The 20,731-nt window shown below is 51.7% G+C and overlaps 2 protein-coding genes across 2 annotated transcripts in view; one reads left to right on the plus strand and one right to left on the minus strand.

The window, feature by feature from the left end:
• Positions 1 to 227: 227 nt before the first annotated feature.
• On the plus strand, positions 228 to 8,660 carry UBE2Q1 (ubiquitin conjugating enzyme E2 Q1; the record flags this gene model as incomplete). Its single annotated transcript, XM_084243069.1, has 13 exons — positions 228 to 554; positions 2,708 to 2,812; positions 3,151 to 3,255; positions 4,157 to 4,207; positions 5,709 to 5,849; positions 6,081 to 6,165; positions 6,434 to 6,494; positions 6,708 to 6,798; positions 6,914 to 6,972; positions 7,364 to 7,412; positions 7,672 to 7,767; positions 8,115 to 8,181; positions 8,629 to 8,660. The coding sequence occupies 13 exons, from the start codon at positions 228 to 230 to the stop codon at positions 8,658 to 8,660; spliced, it is 1,269 nt and encodes a 422-aa protein (XP_084099195.1).
• A 2,580-nt stretch (positions 8,661 to 11,240) lies between these two features.
• Positions 11,241 to 20,731, minus strand: part of TDRD10 (tudor domain containing 10) — a gene marked incomplete at both ends in the record, with an annotated part of 38,315 nt that continues 28,824 nt past the window's right edge. The window contains 7 exons of the mRNA XM_084242408.1: positions 11,241 to 11,273; positions 11,490 to 11,560; positions 13,023 to 13,177; positions 13,449 to 13,594; positions 13,823 to 13,970; positions 14,428 to 14,518; positions 14,846 to 14,885. Of these exons, the coding sequence (XP_084098534.1) occupies positions 11,241 to 11,273; positions 11,490 to 11,560; positions 13,023 to 13,177; positions 13,449 to 13,594; positions 13,823 to 13,970; positions 14,428 to 14,518; positions 14,846 to 14,885 (684 nt within the window). The remainder of the gene's footprint in view (positions 11,274 to 11,489; positions 11,561 to 13,022; positions 13,178 to 13,448; positions 13,595 to 13,822; positions 13,971 to 14,427; positions 14,519 to 14,845; positions 14,886 to 20,731) is intronic.

Raw genomic sequence — 20,731 nt, forward strand, 5'->3', positions numbered from 1 at the left:
GGCGGGGCCGCCGGAGAGGAGGAGGAGGAGGAGGGGCGCGCGGCTTCCGGCGGCTGGGGGGGGCCGGCGAGCGGAGGGGGGGGCCCTGTCCCGGAGGTGGCGGCGGCGCCATCTTGGCGAAGGGGGGATCAGGAAGTGCGGACCGCGGCGGCGGCGGCGGCGGCGGAGCCCGGAGCGGAGGCCGGAGGCTCCCGGCCCGCCGGCCCCGGAGCGGAGCGGAGCGGAGGATGCAGCAGCCGCAGCCGCAGGGGCAGCAGCAGCCGGGGCCGGGGCAGCAACTGGGGGGCCAGGGGGCGGCGCCGGGGGCCGGGGGCGGCCCGGGGGGGGGGCCGGGGCCGGGGCCCTGCCTGAGGCGGGAGCTGAAGCTGCTCGAGTCCATCTTCCACCGCGGCCACGAGCGCTTCCGCATTGCCAGCGCCTGCCTGGACGAGCTGAGCTGCGAGTTCCTGCTGGCCGGGGCTGGAGGGGCCGGGGCGGGGGCCGCGCCCGGACCGCATCTCCCCCCTCGGGGGTCGGTGCCTGGGGATCCCGTCCGCATCCACTGCAACATCACGGTGAGGACCCCCTCGCGTGCGCCTCTCTGAGGGCCCCTTGTCAGGGACCCGGGATCACCCCACACAGCTTTTTGCTCTCGAAAGACCTCGGAGGCCGAATCCCCTCGCGGGGCTCGGCTCCTTCGATCCCGGTTACACTTGTTTCTGCTGCTTGAGGTTCTACCCTGCACCCAGAATCTCTTCATTGACTTAAATAGTGAGGGACACCCCGACATATGGCGCCTGGACTACCCCTTTCCACTAATCCACCCATATCCCAAGGTTCATGATTTTGACTCATTTTGACTTCTCCACGACTTTGTCTCGCCACCTAGGAATGCCCCGTTCTTCCCCTGACTCATCTCCAGGTTCTAGGCATCTTCACTGACCTCAGCTGGAGAGACCTGGCTTGGATCTCTGCACATTTCAGTGATGCCCCTGCTCAGTAATACCTTTGACTTAAGAAGTTGCCACCTGTGGGAGCCCTGCTCGGGCATCTCTCTTGCAGCTCCCTTTGCTCTCTGAATTTTACCAAGTGACAGTTTGCAGTTCACTGACTCCTTCGCTTTCTTCTACTCTGACCTCTCACTCTCCTCCTTTTGCCCCAGCTGGTAGTAGATCTGCCACTCCCCTCCTGCTCCCAGTGGCTCTCTCCACTAGTCCTGGGTTGTTGCCTTTCCTGGTAATGATGTGTGAGGGTTACCCCATTTGTTCTGAACGGTAACCATTTCTTCAAGTGAACATCCTAAGCACGCCAGACTAGGAGACACCTTACATGTCTCCTGCTGGTCTACCCTCAAACATACCTTAAAGAGGGCTGGCCTCTGCTAACCCCGGGGTGTGTGGTATTGCTTGGTGTGTCACTTCCATGGGCTGTTATAGTGTTCTCCCCACCGGTGCACTAGTTGGAGAGCCAGGGGACAGCATTTTACCCAAGCAGGCCAACTGCAAGAGGAGTCATCTGAGGAAAGACGGATTTGTGAATTGTGTGATACTTGGGGGGCTGAATTCAATGTGCATGGTTCTTGTTTTCTGTCCCTTCCCTTCATCAAACCAGGCCAATGTGTGGGTTCGTTGGTAACACACCAAAACTTGTGGGTCCCATTTTCCACCCCTGCCTTTTTTCCTGCTGAAAAGTTAAAATCAAGGGACTAGGTGTGGCTTAGTCGGGTGAGACTTGAGCATCTTTGGTAATTTGTTTTCCTCCAGCACAGCTAAGGTTAAAGTGGGTAAGATTTCTTTGGCATGTGGGGAAACCTAAGGTGTTAATTTTGTTCCTGAATTAAGCTTCCGATTCTGTAAGGGTAGGTTTGCTCCCATGGTGCTGCCCTTCCAGTTGCCAGAGGCCATCTACTGTCTTTGTCCCTGGAAGGAGGTTGATCTAGGAGGTTCTCAGTCAGACTCTCTGTGGCCCGGAAAAAGGAGACATGGCCTGAATTGGCCCCCTTGGTTTGGGCAGAGGGGGAGTCTGGTCAGGCTGCACTTGGCACTGTGGCTCAGGAATGCTGGGAATGTCAGCAGCGTAGGCTTCTTTCTTGCAGCCTGCCATGTGGAGCCCTACGGCCTACGCCTGGACTGAGAGGGTGGCAGGTTCCCAAGGGAGAGTTGGGGAGATTGGCCTTTGAGGGGTTCTACTGGGGGTGGGGAATTCGTCCTGCTACCCTTTTACTTTTAGGTTCTGGAGATGTAATCTACTTTTTATTTCTCCTTCCCCAGCTAAAATTATAGTTAACTATATAGGCTCTGCTTTTTTCCACATCAGTGTGAGTGTGATGAGCTGATCCTTTCCTGGACTGCTTGTGGAGTTTGAGAAGCAGAGGCTTGGCGGACTCTAGGGGGTGGGGCAAGAATGGCACCTTGCAGAGGTAGCACAGTAGATGGGAGGCCTTCCTCACTTCCTCAGAGTTTGGTTGTGCTGCTTTCCCTGATGTTTACTCTGATGGAAAGAAAGAAAAGGGTCCAGGCTTCTTGAAAAGGCACTCCCAGGGACTTTTTCTTCTAGTCTAGTGTACATTAGGGAGCTGCTTGGTTAGATAGTAACTTGAGGCGGACTTTTATCTGTGTGAGGGAGGGGTCAGCAAAGGAAGTAAAAGTCTTGGAGAACAGAGGGCTGGCAAAATCTAGCTTTTTCCAACCACCCATCTTGACCACTTTTCCTGCTCTTTTCCCCTCAGGAGTCGTACCCTGCTGTGCCCCCCATCTGGTCGGTGGAATCCGATGACCCTAACTTGGCTGCTGTCTTGGAGAGGCTGGTGGACATAAAGAAAGGGAATACTCTGGTGAGGGGGCCAGGGTGTTGGGGTGGGGCTGCATTTTCCTTCAATGGACCCCCTGTCATGAAGATACCATGTGAAGGGGAGAGATGGCTGGTATACCAGGCTCACCATTGTGGGGGCAAATTTCTTAGGGGAGTCGCTTACTAAAGTAGAGGGAGAGCGCTGTTTGAGCCCCAGGATTGGTCCACTGGAATATTTCCCATAGATACTTGGTCTCTTAAGGTTTAGAAAACAAGCTACTAATTTGGGGTCTGAGCTAAGAGTTCATCCACACACCTGTCACTTGTCCAAATTGGGGTGGGGAAGGAGTATTTGATGTTGCTGTGGTCCCCTACCCCCAGCTATTACAGCATCTGAAGAGGATCATCTCCGACCTGTGTAAACTCTATAACCTCCCTCAGCATCCAGATGTGGAGATGCTGGATCAGCCCTTGCCAGCAGAGCAGGTGAGCAGCTGAGGGGCTCTGGGCCCTGTTGTGTAGAGTTGCCCACAAACTGCACTCAATAAACATGTATTCTTTAAGAGGTATCTGTGGTAGTTTCCATGCCACCCAAACTTACTCCAAACATACACATATCGTGACTCTTGGCCTCTTTCCGCCTCCAGATAGGGATCTTGCTTAATGGGGCACTAGTGGTTTCATCTGTCCCACCAAAACTCACTCTCATAGGCAGTATTCCTCAGATCGAGAGGGACGTGGGAATATTTACCTTTAGTGTTAGCCGCTGGTGGCCATTGAAGACTAAGACCCCTTACTAAGAACCAAGAGGGACAGTCAAGTAAAGGAGGTGTTCTTGGGAAACTTTATTTATTTTTTTTTTAAGATTAATTTTTATTTATGTATATAAGAGCTGGGGTACAGGCCAGAGGTGCGGGAGTGAAAGGATTCACCAGAGACAGAGTGGGGAGCAGGACAGGTGGATCTACTGAAATACACTGCTGAGGGGAGCAGCGGGTTAGACAGGAAAGGTCTGCTGCACCATGTGGGTAGCTCCCTGGCCAGGGTTGAACTCAGGGTCCAGTGGCTGGTGATAGCTTGATAGTGCTAAGACTTTAACCCCTGCGCCACCAGGGAGGCCCTCTTGGGGAACTTTAACAAGGGTTTTGTGAGATAAGTGACAGAAACAGCCAATTTGCTCCTTACTTATTCTTTGGCATATGGTGGGAAGAGAGGAATGAGCTGATAGAGAAATTCCCAGGGCTGTTGCTTCCACTCAGATCTGACTGGCTGGCAGCATTATGGGCACAGCTTCCAGACCTGGAGGCTCAGGGCGGGAGTAGGTCAGAGGCTGCATTCTAGGAAGCCACGGGGGCTCTGATCTCCATTTTCCCCTCCCCCACCACAGTGCACACAGGAAGAAGTGTCTTCAGAAGATGAAGATGAGGAGATGCCTGAGGTAGGTTTGCCACCTGACGCAGCATTGGCGGGAAAACTTTTCAGTCAGCAGCATTGAGCACCCACTGTATTCGGAGCTCCAGTCTAGAGATGGGGAGAGAAAAATAACTACAGAGTAAAGACAGATTTACTGAACTGGCGGAACAGCTGGTATATGGAGGAAACTGGGTGCCCACATTCAACCACTGAGACAGTTAAGTGCAAATCTGTTAAAACCAGTCAACAAATTAAGGTCAGATAGCTTTGGAGTCAGATCTGACTCTGCACTCTGGATCACTTAGCTGTCTTAATTGGGGAATTTCAACCTAATCTCACTAAGCTGCACTTTCCTTATTTATAAAACAGGATTATAATACCTACTGCATGTGGTTGTCTTGAAGATTAAATGAGGCACTGCACATAAAATGCTTCATATAGTACATAAGTGCTAACTAATTATTTTCTAAAAACATGCTTTTGCAGAATATAACATATAAGAATGTGTACTTCAGCATCCAGTGGAATCTGATTGTCTTAGCTCTGCTAAAGTTGCATGACTTTGGGCATGATGATAATACCCCTAGATCTTAGTTTCTTGATCTGTAGTAATGATAGAATAACGGTGTGGTACTTGTAACGATTAAATGAGCTCCTGTATACAGTGGCTAGTACAGTACTTAACAAAGTAAATTGATTCCATAGATGTCAGCAATTATTGTAATAATACAGGTAATATTAGGTGGTGCTGATCATTTTTCTTCCTAGCATTGGTTCTGCAACTTTTGTAACTTTGTAAGGATTTTAAGATGGGCAAAAGGTTAGTGATTGGTGAGACTGTCCTCAGTGTACAGCCCTGTGTGCCTCATCTGACTGTGAGGGCCATGCCCTGGATATGGGCGCCTCCTCCCCCTGCGGCGAACTGCTTGCTTGCTTAGAGCAGGGTGATTAAGGAACTAACTCTGTTGTTGTCCTCCACCATCTCCCGCTCGAGACCACCTTCTTTATTCCCATCGTGGCAGTGGGTACCTCCACATGCCTGATTCAGGCCCTGCGCTTACAGGGAGGGCATATTTCTGATCTGTTTCTTTCTTAGACTTGGGGTCCCGAATGCTCCTGGTACAGTAGTCACCTGGTGAAACATGAGCTTTGAGTCACACTGTCAGGCCAAAGTCATTCTAGGAATTAAGTAAAGTCACTGCTGCCAAGGGAGAGTTTGAGGGAAGGTTGTAGCAGGGTCATATTGGGGAACTAGAGGGCCCAGTCACTGCTTGCTTTCCCTAGAGCCTTCTGTAGTTCTGCAGCTTGAGAACTGAAGAGATGAGACTTGCCTTGTACTTAGATTGTGGAGGGAATGGGCCTGGGAATTGTTCCAGAAATGGAAAGGGTATTGTATTCATTAGTCTTCCCGGATAGACTGCTATTCCTACAATTCTAGACCAAATGGACTAGCAAAGTGATTGCCCTTCTCCACAGCCTATGTTGGTTTTTCTCCTCTGTCCCACTCCAACCCACACCTCCCACAGGACACAGAAGACCTAGATCACTATGAGATGAAAGAAGAAGAGCCAGCTGAGGGCAAGAAATCTGAAGACGATGGCATTGGAAAAGAAAACTTGGCCATACTAGAGAAAATTAAAAAGAACCAGAGGCAAGATTACTTAAATGTACGTGCTTCTAGGTAGACGCTGGGTGGGGGGTTGATGGGGACTGGCTGGGAGGTGGTAAGCCACTGCATATCAGTCTGGGGAGCAGACTCTTTTTGGGGGTGGGTAATGGGTATATCTAATCCTTGCCCAAATCCTGGGCAAGCTGCCAGACTGCCCCTGAAGTCTAGTATGAGTGTTCCCAAACCGCGTGACCGTGAGCTGTTCCTGTCATCTCTCCCTTGCATGCAGGGTGCAGTGTCTGGCTCGGTGCAGGCCACTGACCGACTGATGAAGGAGCTCAGGGATATATACCGATCACAGAGTTTCAAAGGCGGTGAGTTTCCCTCACGAAGGGGGCTGAAACGGGAGCTTCTTGTTAAGAAGGACATGGTGGTGGCAAGGGGCCCCAAGAAGTTCTGGGGTACACAAATGCTTGTAAACTTGCCAGGCTAAAAATGGAACTCCTCAAGCCCCGTGGCTTAGATTGAATGAATGTCTATCTTGGGTGAACTTGGAGCTTTGATCTTTTCTCTGAGTCCAGGAGAGGGATTTGCCTCAGGGACCACTCACCTCCCGGTAACACTTGTCTTCCCTCGTTCCAGGAAACTATGCAGTCGAACTCGTGAATGACAGTCTGTATGATTGGAATGTCAAACTCCTCAAGTGAGTGGGGACTGTGGGGCTGAAGAAGTGGCGCGTGAGTGAGGCTAGTATGGTGGGTGTCTCCAGGGCATTCCGGCGGCTTGTTAGTCAGAGGGTGCGGGGAGTGGGCCTAGGCAGTGGTTTGCCCATCTCCTGCTGGCCTGGGGAGTGGGCGCCACCTGTAGGCTCCAGCGCTGGGACCAGGAGTCTGAGGGCAGGCTCATTGCTTCGCAGAGTTGACCAAGACAGCGCTTTGCACAATGATCTTCAGATCCTCAAAGAGAAAGAAGGAGCCGACTTCATCCTACTTAACTTTTCCTTTAAAGTAAGACTGGCTTCCTTTGCAGTCCCTCCCTCCTTGACCCAGGCTTCCTTCTCCACCTTTCAGTCCTGTGGAGGACGCTGGCCTCCCCTTCCTGATTGTTGCTTCTGTCTCTCAGGATAACTTTCCCTTTGACCCACCGTTCGTCAGGGTTGTGTCTCCAGTCCTCTCCGGAGGGTGAGTGGCTGGGCAAGGGAAGAGGGCAGCTCCTATTGCAGAGGGCGAGGAAGGGACTTGGTGCTTCTTTTTTTTTTTTTTTTTTTTTTTTTTTAAGATTGATTTCTTTATACAAGCACTGGGTACAGTCAGAAGCGTGGGAGGGTGCTAGAATTCGCCAGAGTGGGGAGCAGAACAGGCAGACCAACGAAATACATTGCTGAATGGAGAAGCGGGCGCAGCAGGAGAGATCTGTGCGCCATGTGGGACCCTCGCCAGCGGCCAGGGATCGAGCTAGCACTGCAGAGGCCACGGGCAGCTTTGCAGCCAAGCGCTCAACCGCTGTGCCACCAGGGGAGGCCCAGGGACTTGGTGCTTCTGCCAGCACAGCTGATTGACCTTTCTTCTGCAGGTATGTTCTGGGCGGAGGTGCCATCTGCATGGAACTTCTCACCAAACAGGTGAGCCTGTCTCTTGCTCTTGGCTGGGCTGGCCTGGGCAGGGTTAGGCTGCACTTCACACACACACCCCTGTGGGCTGGGCCATGGGCGTAATGTGTTCTTTCATTCTGCTGGGCAGGGCCTGCACCCTCTGACCTAGGCAAACGGGTGCTGGCTGTTCTGGGAGTGAAGGGCAAGGGCAAGTTTGCTGTGGGAGAACAAGCATTGTTTCTCTATAAATTCTCCTGAGTTGTTTGGTTTGTACCTCCCCACCTCCCAGGGCTGGAGCAGTGCCTACTCAATAGAGTCTGTGATCATGCAGATCAGTGCCACACTGGTGAAGGGAAAAGCACGAGTGCAGTTTGGAGCCAACAAAGTAAGGAGCTTGAGCCTGGGGTTGAAGGGACCAGTTGGAGCTAAATGCAGCTTGGGGTTGGCAGGCAGCACTGCCTGCCTGGAGGGGCCGGGAAAACATGGCCTCTGGGCTGGTGGCGTTGGATGAGCAGGGCCTCGGCCCGAGGGGTGTCCTAAGACTTGGGGGTAGGGGGGCAGGTGTGGAGTGGAAGACTGGAGTTGCCCTGCAAAGGGGCCTCCTGGTGCAGGCTACACAGTGTGTTACCAGCACACCATGCTGGGAGCAGGGGTTGCTGGGTCTCTGGGTGGCAGCCTGTGGAAGGTGAGGGCAGTGAGGCCATGGCCTGATGCGGGGCTTCCTCTCCACAGTCTCAGTACAGTCTGACAAGAGCACAGCAGTCCTACAAGTCCCTGGTGCAGATCCACGAAAAAAACGGTGAGGCTGGAGCCGGGATTCTGGAGACTCCTCTGACGCTGACCAGGCCTGAGGTTTTCGCTTCCAGCCAGAGAGCAAGAGCCCCTTTCTCTCGGTTTTTGAATCTTAACATCCATTGACAGGGCACCTATCCCTGTTCTCCAAAGAAGGGCTGAGGCCCTTGCCCTCTCAGGAAAGCACAAAGGTGCACGCCGTGACGCATCTGGCGCTGCCCTTCTTTCTGCCCTGTGAGAAAGCTCTTCTCACTCCTCCGTGCCACAGGTTGGGCGCATTCTCCCTTTCTTTATATGTAGTTCTTCAGGCGGGTGCCGTGTCCGCTTCCCACCTCCCCCCACACTGGGAAGCCGGTCCTAGGACCTTGCGGCCTGTCTCCCTGCATGTCTCAAGTGGCTGGGGCCGGGCTGGTGGACGAACCTCCACCTCACTGACTCTCGGGTTCCTTTGCAGGCTGGTACACACCCCCAAAGGAAGATGGCTAACCCTGGAGGCCCGCCCCTCCTCCTTCCCCAGGCACCACTGGACCAATTACCTTTGAATGCTGTATTTGGATCTCACGCTGCCTCTGTGGTTCCCTCCCTCATTTTTCCTGGACGTGATAGCTCTGCCTATTGCAGGACAGTGATGGCTATTCTAAACGCTAAGGAAAAAACCAAACACAGAACTGTCTCAAGTACACAAGACTGACTTACAGACCAACCAACCACCTGGCTGGAACCCTTGCTAGCAGGCATTCTTATAAAAGAAAACTTTCAAGCCTCCTTATATTGCTGGAAATTCAGCTGTGCTCCAGACTAGAGCCTCCTTACCTATGCTATGGATTTTTAATTTATTTTCTCTTATTTCATGTACACTGCTTTTTTTGGTTACAGTGTATGATGGATGTGTATGGAAAAATGTATCTTTGGGAAAAAAACAATTACAGTTTGTTAATTTGAAGATGCTGTCTTGACTCATCTTTATTTTTATTCCTACATCCCACCCCACCCCCATCCCTGAAAGACTTGGCGGTGGGGGAGGGGTACCCAGTCCACTGTGGCTTGGTAGAGGAGAGGCCGCACTCTGCTGCTGAAGCTGAGAAAGGTGGAGCTGAAGCACATGCCTGGCTCGCCCCCAGATTCTCCTGAAGGCCGCAGGAGCGACCAGCACTCGCCCCCTTGGAATGCAGAGCCTGGCCTGCTGTGCTCAGTGTAGTAGGTGGAAGTGACCTTCATTTCTAGGACTTCTCTTCTAGACACAGATGTTTTCAAATTTCTAAGAAAAAGGAAATGAAGGAGGCTTAAGAGGCTGCTTCGTAGAACTGCCTGTAAATGAACTGAGCGGGGCTGGGGGCAGTCTGCGTGTGGTCTTTTCTGGTCTTGGCAACATGCTGTGTGCGTAGCTGTAACTGCTGTTCGTTGGCTCCCCTCTGCCAGAAAGTGGCTTCTCACTGGCACTGAAGGTGAAGGTTGGTAGCTCCCTTGCTACCACAGAAGTGATTTGTTTGGCTTCGAGAATTGTGGATCCTTTTTAAGCCATTCCCTTCTGGTGGGCCCTATGGGGGGGTAGCTTTAAGGGGCTGGTTCTATACTCCTGCATCCTCACCCCAGGCTCTAGTAACTGCTGAGGAGTGGGGGAGGAGAGTGGGGTGGGGAGTCTGCTGAGCCAGGTCTGTGGGTGCTGTGTTGTCTGCACGTGCCATAGTAAGAGTATGGGGATGACTGCGTATGACACGTGCCGCCCGCCTCCCCTGGTCGGTAGGCTCGCTCTGGGGCAGACAGCCTCCTAAGACTGACAGTGCCCACAGACAGGATGATACTGAAATGACAGCGGCCCGGCATAGTTCCATGAGCCCGGAAGCCCAAAAAGCCCAACCTCAGGATAGCTGCAGGGTGCCAGAGTTCTCCAATTGTTTTTCCATTTTCTTTTAAGGGATTTTAATGTCTTGCTGCTTCAGGTGGATGGGGAGTTCACCAGTCCCACTCACTGCTGCTCTAATTTCTATCAACACCCACCTGATGAGGGGTGCTAACATCAGCTGAGGTGGAGACAAAGAGGGGACCCAAGGGGAAAACTTTCATAGAGCTGACATCCAGTTTTCAAGGCCTCTGTGGCTTCCTTCTGAACTCACCACCAGTCCCGCTGGAATGTAGTTTGTTTTTAGTCATGTGTACTGTGAGCTGTCCTCTGTATAACGTATTTTGTAATGTATTTTTTTCTCATCTACCAAAGGATGAAACAAATAAAATTATTTAAATAGCTTGGCTCTAATATAATTATTTAAAGAAACCACAGGATCCGTGTTTACCTGCCCTCCTGTGAACTGTGGGACACTGACTCCAAGGGAACTCTCCACTTTTCTTGTCAAACCCACCATTCCCTTTTATGACCTTCAGCTGCAGATTCTGATGGAGTAACAGCATAAAAAAGGATCAAGGCCTTATCCAGAACCAGTCTACTCTTCAGTAAGAAGCCTGCACCTCATGTGTGCCTCTGCATCTCAGGTGGGGCTCACGTGCCCAGTGTCCATCGACGGAGCTAAGCGAGTATGTGTGGCCTTCCTCAAACTCACTGCAGTGTCCCAGAGGCAGGGCCAGGGGTGGGTGGCTGGACAGAGGAACTGATCACCCCAAACTGGTGAAACATGCCAACATTTATTCACCAGTGTGACAGCTCACTGGTCAAATCTCCCCACCTGATTGTACAATAAAATGCCAGGAAAATGAAACAGGCCCTTCTATTCTCCAAAATCTTTTAGGGCAGTTTATAGTATGCTCTGGGGGGTGCAGAAAAGAGGAAAGGACACATCAGCGGCCTCAGGCTTTCAACATAATGGAATCTCGCTATGTAATTCGAAAGTTCATACCAAGTTGGGGAGTGAAAACACATGAAAATCTGAGACTTCATTATCTTTTGAGGGGTGAGCTCAAGGGGGGTCAAAGCAAATGGGAATCAAGACAACCCTGGGGCCAGTGTGGCCTTTTTCACCTTCATGGCCTCAAGAGTGAAAGGGGTCCAAAGGCAAGACAAGCAGAATCTAGATCTGAGGGAGACAGGAGCCAGAACAGCTGATTACAGCTGTGTTATTTAAACTCTTCAAACTTCAGGATGTGTGGCTGGAAGAGAAAGAGAAAGAGTCAGCAGGAAAGCAGGCCTGCCCGGGCTGTCCACCCAGCCCCTTGGTAACTTCAGTTTCTTCTTCTTCTTTTTTTATTTTTTGGTCTAACAGGATGCCTGGTAAATGCACAGCATCCAGGCCTGGGCAACGACCTCCAGCTGAGACCCCTGGGTGGAGGGGGCAGAAAACCGGAGTTGGAGACAAGGGCAGTTACCTCCAAGTTCAAAGTGCCAGTGATTTTCCCTTTGAGGATATGATGGGTAATCTGATGTGAACTCAAAATGTCTGCAAAACAAAACACAGCAAACCCTTGGTGGCACTTCTCAGGCAGGAGCGGCCCGGGCGGGAGGCGAGAGGCCAGGGCTGTGGGCAGATGCGCGGGCCACAGACCAGCTCCTAGACAAGTCTCTGCTGGTTAGTGTTCGCTCCCTGTTGCCAGGATAAAGTGAGGTGATAAATGTTGAAAAGGTGGTGGTGGGGGGAGGGCAAAGTAGAGCATATGAAAGGAGGAGGCATTATTATTGTTAAAAAACAGAGATCTGGGATTTTACACTGTAATGAGGGAAATTCTACTGGGGAAAGAATATTGTGTGCACTCAGCTCTACTCAGAGTTGGCCAGAGAGACAGAGAGCAAAAAGCAGAGGCTCTCCCGGTGATGAGCATTTTCACAAGCTGGAACATGGAAGGGCAAGGCTCGGTCAGAACCCACCTTCCTCCCCTCCCATCGTCCTGCCAAACGCTGGATCTGTCTATGTGCATGAGAATGGCTCATATTAATAGTCAGACCTCGGGTCCAACTCCAGTGAGATGAAGTGAGAAAGTTCCTTTCATTTTCCTGACCCTTACCATCCTCATCCATAAAGAGAAGAAGTTGCACACCTGCCCGCCTGCCTCTCAGGGCTGTTTCCAAGTTCACATGCAAGGTGAGCACACCTGTGTCTGGATGGGACGCTCTGGACCCTGACAGGCTGGCAGGTGTGCTTTGGGACAAGGATATCCTCTTCACCCTCCAACACCCACGCAGGCCCACCTGGACCTCTTCCTGCAGTGACACAGGACGACCTCTGGGTGGTGCCCCTGACCACGGGGCACAAGTGCTGACAGCCTCCCAGGGAGCCCAGGCCTTGTACTTGGGGAAATGCTTTCCTGTGCGGGCTGGTACGGGAGGGCGGGGGTGTTTCTTCACCTCCACATCTCCTGATCCCCCAAAGCATTCTTACATCCTTCAGATCTCCTCCAACCCGTCTTGAGAAGGGGCAAAGAGGCCTCTTCCTTTCAAGGATGTGGAACCTGAGGCCCTGACACGGAGCTCATCTAAAGGAACAGCACATCAGAAGAGACTCCGGTCCAGTGCTCTAACCCCCACTATTTTCAGATCCTCCTTTTCATCCCGAACAATTCTCTCCCAACGAAATCTTAAGCAAAACAGTCCATAAAAGAGATGAAAACTGAGCAGCTCAGCAGAAGTGGCCTGGGAAGTCTGCTCACTCTTCCCTCCTCTCAGAGAGCTCGGCTTTGGGCCAACACCCATGGGCCCTTCCAATCTAGGGGCTCACAGACCCCAGGTTTGAAATCCAATACTCAAGAAGCAGTTTTGCAAGGGGCAAGTGTGAAATGTGAATCAGATCAAAAGAAGCTGAAGGGAACGCTGTGGCCATGGCTGCCCCCAGGCATCTACATGAGGTCCTGAAGGCGGCCCTGCCTCTACCATCCCGGAAGTTCTCACAAGGAGGGAGGACAGCTCACCTTTCTCCAGCATGAATGGTTGCGTCAGAGGGGGGATGGTCCAGAAGGCGTCACTGTTAAGGCTTCTCAGGGACTGCACTGGGATGGTAGCTGACTGGCCAAAATCGATGAACATGACCACAGCCCAGGTGTCCACCCGGTCCAGCACCCAGCACCTGGCAGAAGGGAGGGAGGGAAGAAGGCTTCAGGAAACAGAGGGCTGTTCCACCGAGTGCCATGCCAGTGGGCCTCAGGAAAGGGCTGGAAGTTCTAGGCTAAAGGAGCAATGAGTGTCCTTTGTTCTTCCCCTTCCTTGCGTGGAGGGTGGTGGGGATGATAGAAGGCAGAGAAGATTCCAAGAGTAAGCAGCAGGAAAAACCAGAGCCAGAGGAAGGAGAAGGGACGAAGCGCAGAAGTGCCCGGGCCTGTCCTTCCAGCCCCACACACCTGTTCCAGGCGTGGCCGTAACGGCCCAGGTGGTACTCGGCCAGGCAGCGGGCCCCGCGCTGCACCGCAGCGTCCTGCAGGTAGGGCTGCTGCTCCTCCGCCGCGGCCAGGGTGCTGAACAGCGCCTGCATGTTCTGGTGCAGAGACTGTGGGTGGTACAAAAGCAGGGGTCTCGCATCTCTGCAGATGTCACCCACCACAGAAGCACCGGGAACCCCGAGGGAACAAAAGGCACCAGGTGGGAGAGAGGAGACAGAAGCAGGGTTCCAACTGTGGCCCTGCAAACTCCCACCTCCCCGACCAGGCTCCCACCACACTCAGGCCAGAAAGACACCACTAGGAGGCAGGGAAGCCTGAGGGGACCACTGACAAACCTCAGTGACATGCATAGCCCAGAAGAATGGCGTCTGCGGGACAACGCTGGTCACCAGCAGCCCCACCTCCCCAGTGACTCTGTTGACCGTGGTCAGCCAGTGCAGGTCCTGGAAGCACTCCCTCAGAAGCTGCACCAGGAAAGAACCCCTGGGGGAAGAGCAGGGGGATGGGGAAAGGGAGTGAACCCCCAAATCACCCCATCCTGTGCTGAAGTGCACCCCAACCTGCTGCTCCACTCCATCTGTGAAACCCCATGTGGTTAGCCAGGCAAACTCACTGCTCTAAAGAACACGCAAACCCACATTTAGGAGCATTATTCTGCACCCTTGACATTAGGAACTGTGTCCACTGTTAGAGCAGATGTGGGTGCGACAATCTTGTGGCATCTGGGGTGAGGAGAGTCACAAGCCCTCATTGTACAAACATGGAAAAGGGTTTAAGTCACTGTGGATCCTTAGAGCCTGGTTCTGATGCAGGAACTCCCGAAGAGCCCCCCTTCCCCAGAATTCTCCTCCCTGCCCCCAGCCTCTTCAGCACCTCCCCCCCATTGGGCCATTTCTATAGGGGCCATTTGCTCTGGCAGGTCTCAGTCTCCTCCATTCACCTCATTTCCATGGGAACTGCAAAGAAGGGTGTCCTGGGTTTCTCAGTCTTGCCGAGGTCACCGGCAGCTTTAGTTGGGAGCTGTGTACAAGCTGGAAGCAGAATATGGGGGTCCAGAAACACCAGCACTGCCCTAGAGGATCGTACCCTGCCCCCAGGAGGCCCTGCCCACTCTCAGAGGCTGGACAGGATGTGCCACAGAGCCACACCCCCTCTATCTCAGCCCCCAGCTCCACACTTGAGGGGGCTGAGGGGGAGGTGTGCCTGGGTTATATTCTTTAATCAAGAAAGCATCCTAGAGGGATGGAAAAGGGAAGCGTCTACACCAAGGGCTGACAGGACAAGCTGGGAGGGAGGGTGGAGAAGTAAATTAGGAGGTGCAAGGACATGTCCTGGGAAAAGGCGGCTCAGCATCTCACCAGGGGCTTTGGCAAATCCTTCTGCAGAAGCCTCCGAAACCTAGGGAGGAAAAGAGGATGGCCGCTCAGGCCGCAGGATCTACCTCACCACTTCCGTGAGGGTCCAAGGGGATTTGCCCGATGACCATGTGGGCTTTAGTTGAGTTGGAGACACCCACCCACCTCCATTGTCCTGGGATCCTCCCCCAACCCCAGAAAGAGGGGCAGGATGGAGGGAGGCAGTAGCCAGGGTGCTGCAGCAGGACTTACAGTCACGGAGGCCTGGGAGGTCGCTGCTGGCGCTTCCTGGGGGGTGTGGGGGGGTGGGAGAAAAAGAGGTGGAAATGGCTGTGCTGCGGGGAGGCGAGGCAGAGGCAGAGGCCGGGTGGCCTGCTTCTCACTCCAGCCCATAGTCCCCAACCAGGCTGGCTCCCTTCTCAACATTGTTCTCACCCAGAAACCTTCAGTCCCAGTTAAACCTGTGTCTGCACCCACCCTGCCTCTCCGCTGCTTTGCGCTAACCCCGTGGTCCACATAGAAGGCGCTGCTGCCGGATGGACACTCAAGGCTACAGTCCTACCAGGAGCCCCTATGTCAGTTCACTTTCCTTCTCCACTTGCTCTCCCAACAGGCTCAGGGGAAAGTGCAAGCAGTCCTTTGGGTGGGGGCAGTGGGGGCGTCTCATCACCCACATGACGGCACTCCCCCACTCTCTCTGCCATCCCTCTGTTACCATGGCCAAGTGCCCTCTGAGAGTGCTGGGCCCTCCTCCAGCTAACCCTGCCGGTCCCACATACCCTCTGGCAATGACCTCTTTGCTCCCCCTAGTGAAAGTGTGGTCTAGATTCCGGTCTACTTCCGCTCCTTCCCGGCAGGCTTTCCCAGAATGGCCCTTCCTGGGTCCAGCCAGGACCTCATGTTGCCACATCTTTCATGTTCTCCACCCTGAATTTACCTTGGTGCCCCACCCCTCTCCTTTCCTCTTGGCTTCCTTAAGATTGCACACATCTGCTTCTTTCCCTGGCTGGCCCTTTGCAGCTCACCCAATAAATGCTGGCCCATCCCAGGACTCGGTGCCCTCCATGGGCATCTCCACAGTCTCTCCTGACTCCCAAATCCAGATCTCCAGCCCTACTCACTCTCTGGGTTGACATGGTGACAAGATGCCCTCTTGGCAGCACAGCTAAGAGGTACCCCAGCTAAACAGAAGCTCCCCAGACAGCTTCTTAGTATGAGTAAACTGCATCATTACTACCTAGTGGTTCAGGCCAAATCCCTCTCTTCTAGCTCCCCACCTCAAATTGATCAGCAAGTTAAGCCATCGCTTCCTCTAAGACACACCATTACCCTCGTACTCTTCTCTCCACACCCACCACCCCACACTAGCCATCTCCATCTTTTGCCAGGACCAGAGCAATGTGGTCAGTTCCCCGCTGATACAATGGCCCCCAAGTCAATCACTGCCCAACCGACAACATGCTCTCTTCCAGACAAAAAGCAGGCACCATAACCCCACATCACAACCTTCCAACAACTTCCAACTGTGCTTACAAATAAACCCCAGTCTCTACTTGGCCTTGCCCCGGCTGCCACGAGTGACCATCCTTCCCTGACCTTCTGTCTGCCCCTTCTCTCCTTCACCCGTGTCAAACCTTGGGCACTTGTAGATGTTCCTGCTGCCTGGAAAGTTCTTCCCCTGGTCTGACTTGTCACCAAGATCTCAGTTGACATGGTGCTTCCTCACAGAGAGGCCTTCCTAAGAACCATCTAAAGAAGTGACCCTCATGTCACTTCATTTAATTCTTGGGTTAGTACTTACTAGCTGGCATTTTCTTATCTATTCACTAGTGTGATATCTATAGATATCTATCTCTATCCATCTTCCTGCTGGACTATAAGTATTAAATGAAAAATTACATTTGTCTTGACAATTTTCTCAATTGCTGAGGTAGTAAGAGTGTTTAGTACATATTAAGTTCTTGGTAAATATATATTTAATGAATGGAGAGGAGAGAGAGAGAGAGAGAGAGAGAGAGAGAGAGAGAGAGAGATCAGGGACAAATTTCTAGCCCTTTAATCCTGGTTTCCTCTTCCACTCAATGAAACCCACTTGCATTGACAGGACGGGATACACAGGAGGTGCTTAAAGGGCAGGTCCTGCAGTCACATTGTCTAAGCCCCAGTCTCCAGTCTGGACCCAGTTCTGATTCCTTTGCTCCAGGCTGGTGCTCTCACCTGCAGGGTGGCTCCGTACCTGTGCCCGCCACTGCCACTAAACCCACTTGCTCAGCAAAGTCCTGAGAGGAGGGCCTGCAAAGCAAGCCCACCTTGGGGCTGCTCGCTGTCAGCCAGGAGACCCCACCCCAGCTCCACGCTAGCCTGTGCTGCCACTACCCACTGCCGCCCAGTGGCAGTGCTAAAACTGTCCTTGAGCCAAGCGCCAAAGGTGTATTTTTATTTGGACTTTTCTAAATACCAGCCCCAAGAAACAATTAGCAGCAGCAGCAGTCTCCAAGGCTCACATTGAGTCACTCCTCTGGCTATAAAATGTGTGTGCTCCACACAAACCCCATGAAGGCCACATCCTGGTGGGAGCAGCAGACTATAAGTATTGAGGAGGTGTGACATCAGGGGAGCCTAAGAGCAGTGAAGAAACACCAAGCAAGGAGGGGAGGGAGCATCCAAGGCGGGGAGACAGCTGAATAAAGACGTGGAATTAGTGAGAAAGCAACCCCACAGGCTTTGGGAGAAGAGCCTTCTGGCTGAGGACAGCAGGTCCAGAGGCCCTCACGTAGGGATGTGCTTGGCGTGTTTGGAGAACAACATGGGGCACCGTGATAAGACACTTCCACTTTCTACCTGGACCACCTGAGACAGGGCTTCCTGCTTCTACCTGGACCAGGATAGATAAGAGCCTATCTGCAGGGTCCCTTTCAAACTTAACCTAGATGACTGGGTAGGCCACATCCATACAGCAGAATACCACCGAGCAAAGAAAGAATGGTTGACAGTAGTGGGGGTGGTGGCGAGAGGATTCACCAGAGACAGAGGGAACAGAACGGGCAGACAGACTGAAAACACTGCTACGGGGAGCAGCAGGTGAGACAGGAGAAGTCTGTTGTGCCATGTGGGTAGCTCCCTGGCCGGGGATCAAACTCACGCTGCAGTGGCTGCCAATAGCTTCATAGTGCTGAGCCTTAACCTCTTGCGCCACCAGGTAGGCCCAAGAATCACACACATTTACACAAACTCTAGAAAAGATCAACCTCCCCTAAAGTGGCAAATAGCAGGTCTATGGTGGCCAGGGACCATAAAGGGGGGAATTACTGACCGCTCAGGGGACAGGAGGACCTTTTGGATGATTGAAACAGTCTATGTTTATAATCGCCATCACATGGCTGCATGCATTTGTCAAAATTCATCAAACCATATACCTAGAGTGTGTTCATTCTACTTTCTGTAAGTTATACTTACATCAAAAGTTGTTTTTTTAATGTAAAATGGCTCAATCTTGGTTATGTCCCCACTCAAGCCCACCAGTTTTCTCATTATTATTATGTCTATATAAATATCTATCGCTGCTAAATCTGGCAGGGTGCTATCAATATTTCTATTTTGATACAATCTTTTCTCTAGGAGTTGACTATTTTTTCCCCCACTCCATTTATATTTCCTTAAATCTCTGGATGAGTTTCCTCAGTCTCTGTGGATGTTTATATGATACCTTTCCCTTCAATTTACCACTTTTCTTTCCTGGAGTCCTGTTTTCTCTTGGTCTGGCTGCTGCACCATAAGAGTTCTACCCTCTCTATTATCACCTGAGGAGTCTCATGTCCCTCTCCTGGTTTGGCTAGCCTGCTCCCAGAGTTCATCAATTGTTGGCTTATTGCTTCATTTTATTGGCGCACATCCTTCCAGTGTTTTCTGAGAACAGGTACATGGAACAAACATTGCTTGAGACCCTCTATTTATGAACAAGTTTTTAATTCTACCTGTATTCTAGAGTAATTTAAAATAGATTTGTGATTGGATATTATGTTCCTACAGAATTAAATGACACCACCCAATTCCCCCTCTGCCTTCAAAGTGGATTTCTCTTTATCCCAATATTCTAAAATATTTCCTTAAGGTGCATGGGAATAGGATTTTCATTTTCCCATTCATTATCCTGGGCACTCATTGTTTGCTTCAATCTGAAAACACATAACCTTCTCTCCTGGGCGATTCCATTACCTCATATAACACTCCCCATTCTACGACCCCCAATCTACCCCCTAATATGTTTACCTGAACACATCCTGGATGTGTATGTTACACCACTGAAGCTAATCCTCTGATTTTACCTGTTCTCTAAATTTTACCACAAAATTGTTTCATGATAAATCTCTCCCAAAAGCAATGATAAAACTTGACAAAACTGTCAAAAACAGCCATTTCCGGACTCTGGGAACTGACCAGAAGCATACAACAAATTGAAAGTGTCTGTCTATTAAATCACAGTAAGAACAATAAACTATGGGCCTTTGGATGAGAACAGTGTGTGTGGAGGATGTTGTGGTCTAGGATTTCTCCCACTCCCGGGATGGGCAAAGCTGTGGAAACGGGCCGTTTTGCAGGGGGCTGACTTTACTGGAGCAGATAGTGGGAAAGGCACAGAGCCCAGAAGCCGTCAACACCTTCCCGTCATGGTGAGCCCTTGGGAGAGGCCTACTTGCAGCCTGAACCCACTATTCTACTGGCTCCCTGCGCCCTTACCTCTGAAGTGCCTGTTCTGAGGCCTTGCCCAAATTTCTGTTAGGCTATTTCCTTTTCTCATCGATATTTAGCTTTTACTTTGTCCATCCTTTTGCTTGTTTTTGAAAAAATATTCTGGGTTTTAGTGTAGAGGGCCATAAACTTATTCTGTAAATATTTTTTGCATCGGGGCCACCTGGTCGCCAGCACAGTGGCTCAAGTCAGCTGCTGCAGTATGAATGCAGGGACAAAACAGAAATGGCTGGGGCAGACAACTCTGCTAAAACTTTATTTGTGGATACTAACATGTGGATTTCATGCCATTTTCATGTGTCATAAAATAGTATTTTTTCTCTTGATTTTTCCCAAACCATTAAAAATGTCAAATCCATTCTTAGAACTTTCATGCAGGGAAGAAAGCACAGATGTAGCCTCTCCTATTCCTTCTGCTCAGCACAACTACATTCTCTGGACATTGATATCAAACAAGCACAAGAAGAGTGTGACCCGAGGAGCAAGGTGCAACACAGTGATGACGTCCCTGGGCTTTCTTGCCCTGTAATATTTTAGAGTCAGAACTGAGGAACCCAAGAGGGCCAGGCAAATAAAGCCCCAATGAAAGCCTGCTCTCTCCCACCGCGGGACTAAGAAGTGGCCTCACATGAGAAAATTTCTAGACAGTAACTGCTCGAGTGCAGCTAAATCACACACTCAAACACCAACAAAGTGGGGAGCCTAGACTTCCACCATCACAAGGCCATGAGGAGTCACCCCACTCTGGCTGTGTCACAGAAGGTCAAGTAGGCAGCAGGGAATTCCATCTCCCTAGCCGGTGACAAACCAGCCCTACCCCTACCACAGTGGTCCTGCCTCTGATGTAGTGGAGACCACACCCACCCAACAGCAGTAAGCATACACACACACACACACAAACACACACACACACAGAGCTCACAATAGGGTGGCATCAGAGGATCCCTGTTGGAGTCAGAGCTCTCCAATAGGAACAAAATCACCTGCACCAGGGTGTCTGTGGGACCACAGATGGGAGCCAGAACTCACCCCAACAGTGACAAGGAGCCCCTACTGCCTTAGGAGGGAGAATGGGAAACCTCGACTTGTGTCCTCACCTGGCACTAAAGAGGCAGCACCTCTCTCCCTGCTGGGGCAGTG

This window comes from Talpa europaea, assembly GCF_964194135.1.
Source record: "Talpa europaea genome assembly, chromosome: 9".
NCBI lineage: Eukaryota > Metazoa > Chordata > Mammalia > Eulipotyphla > Talpidae > Talpa > Talpa europaea.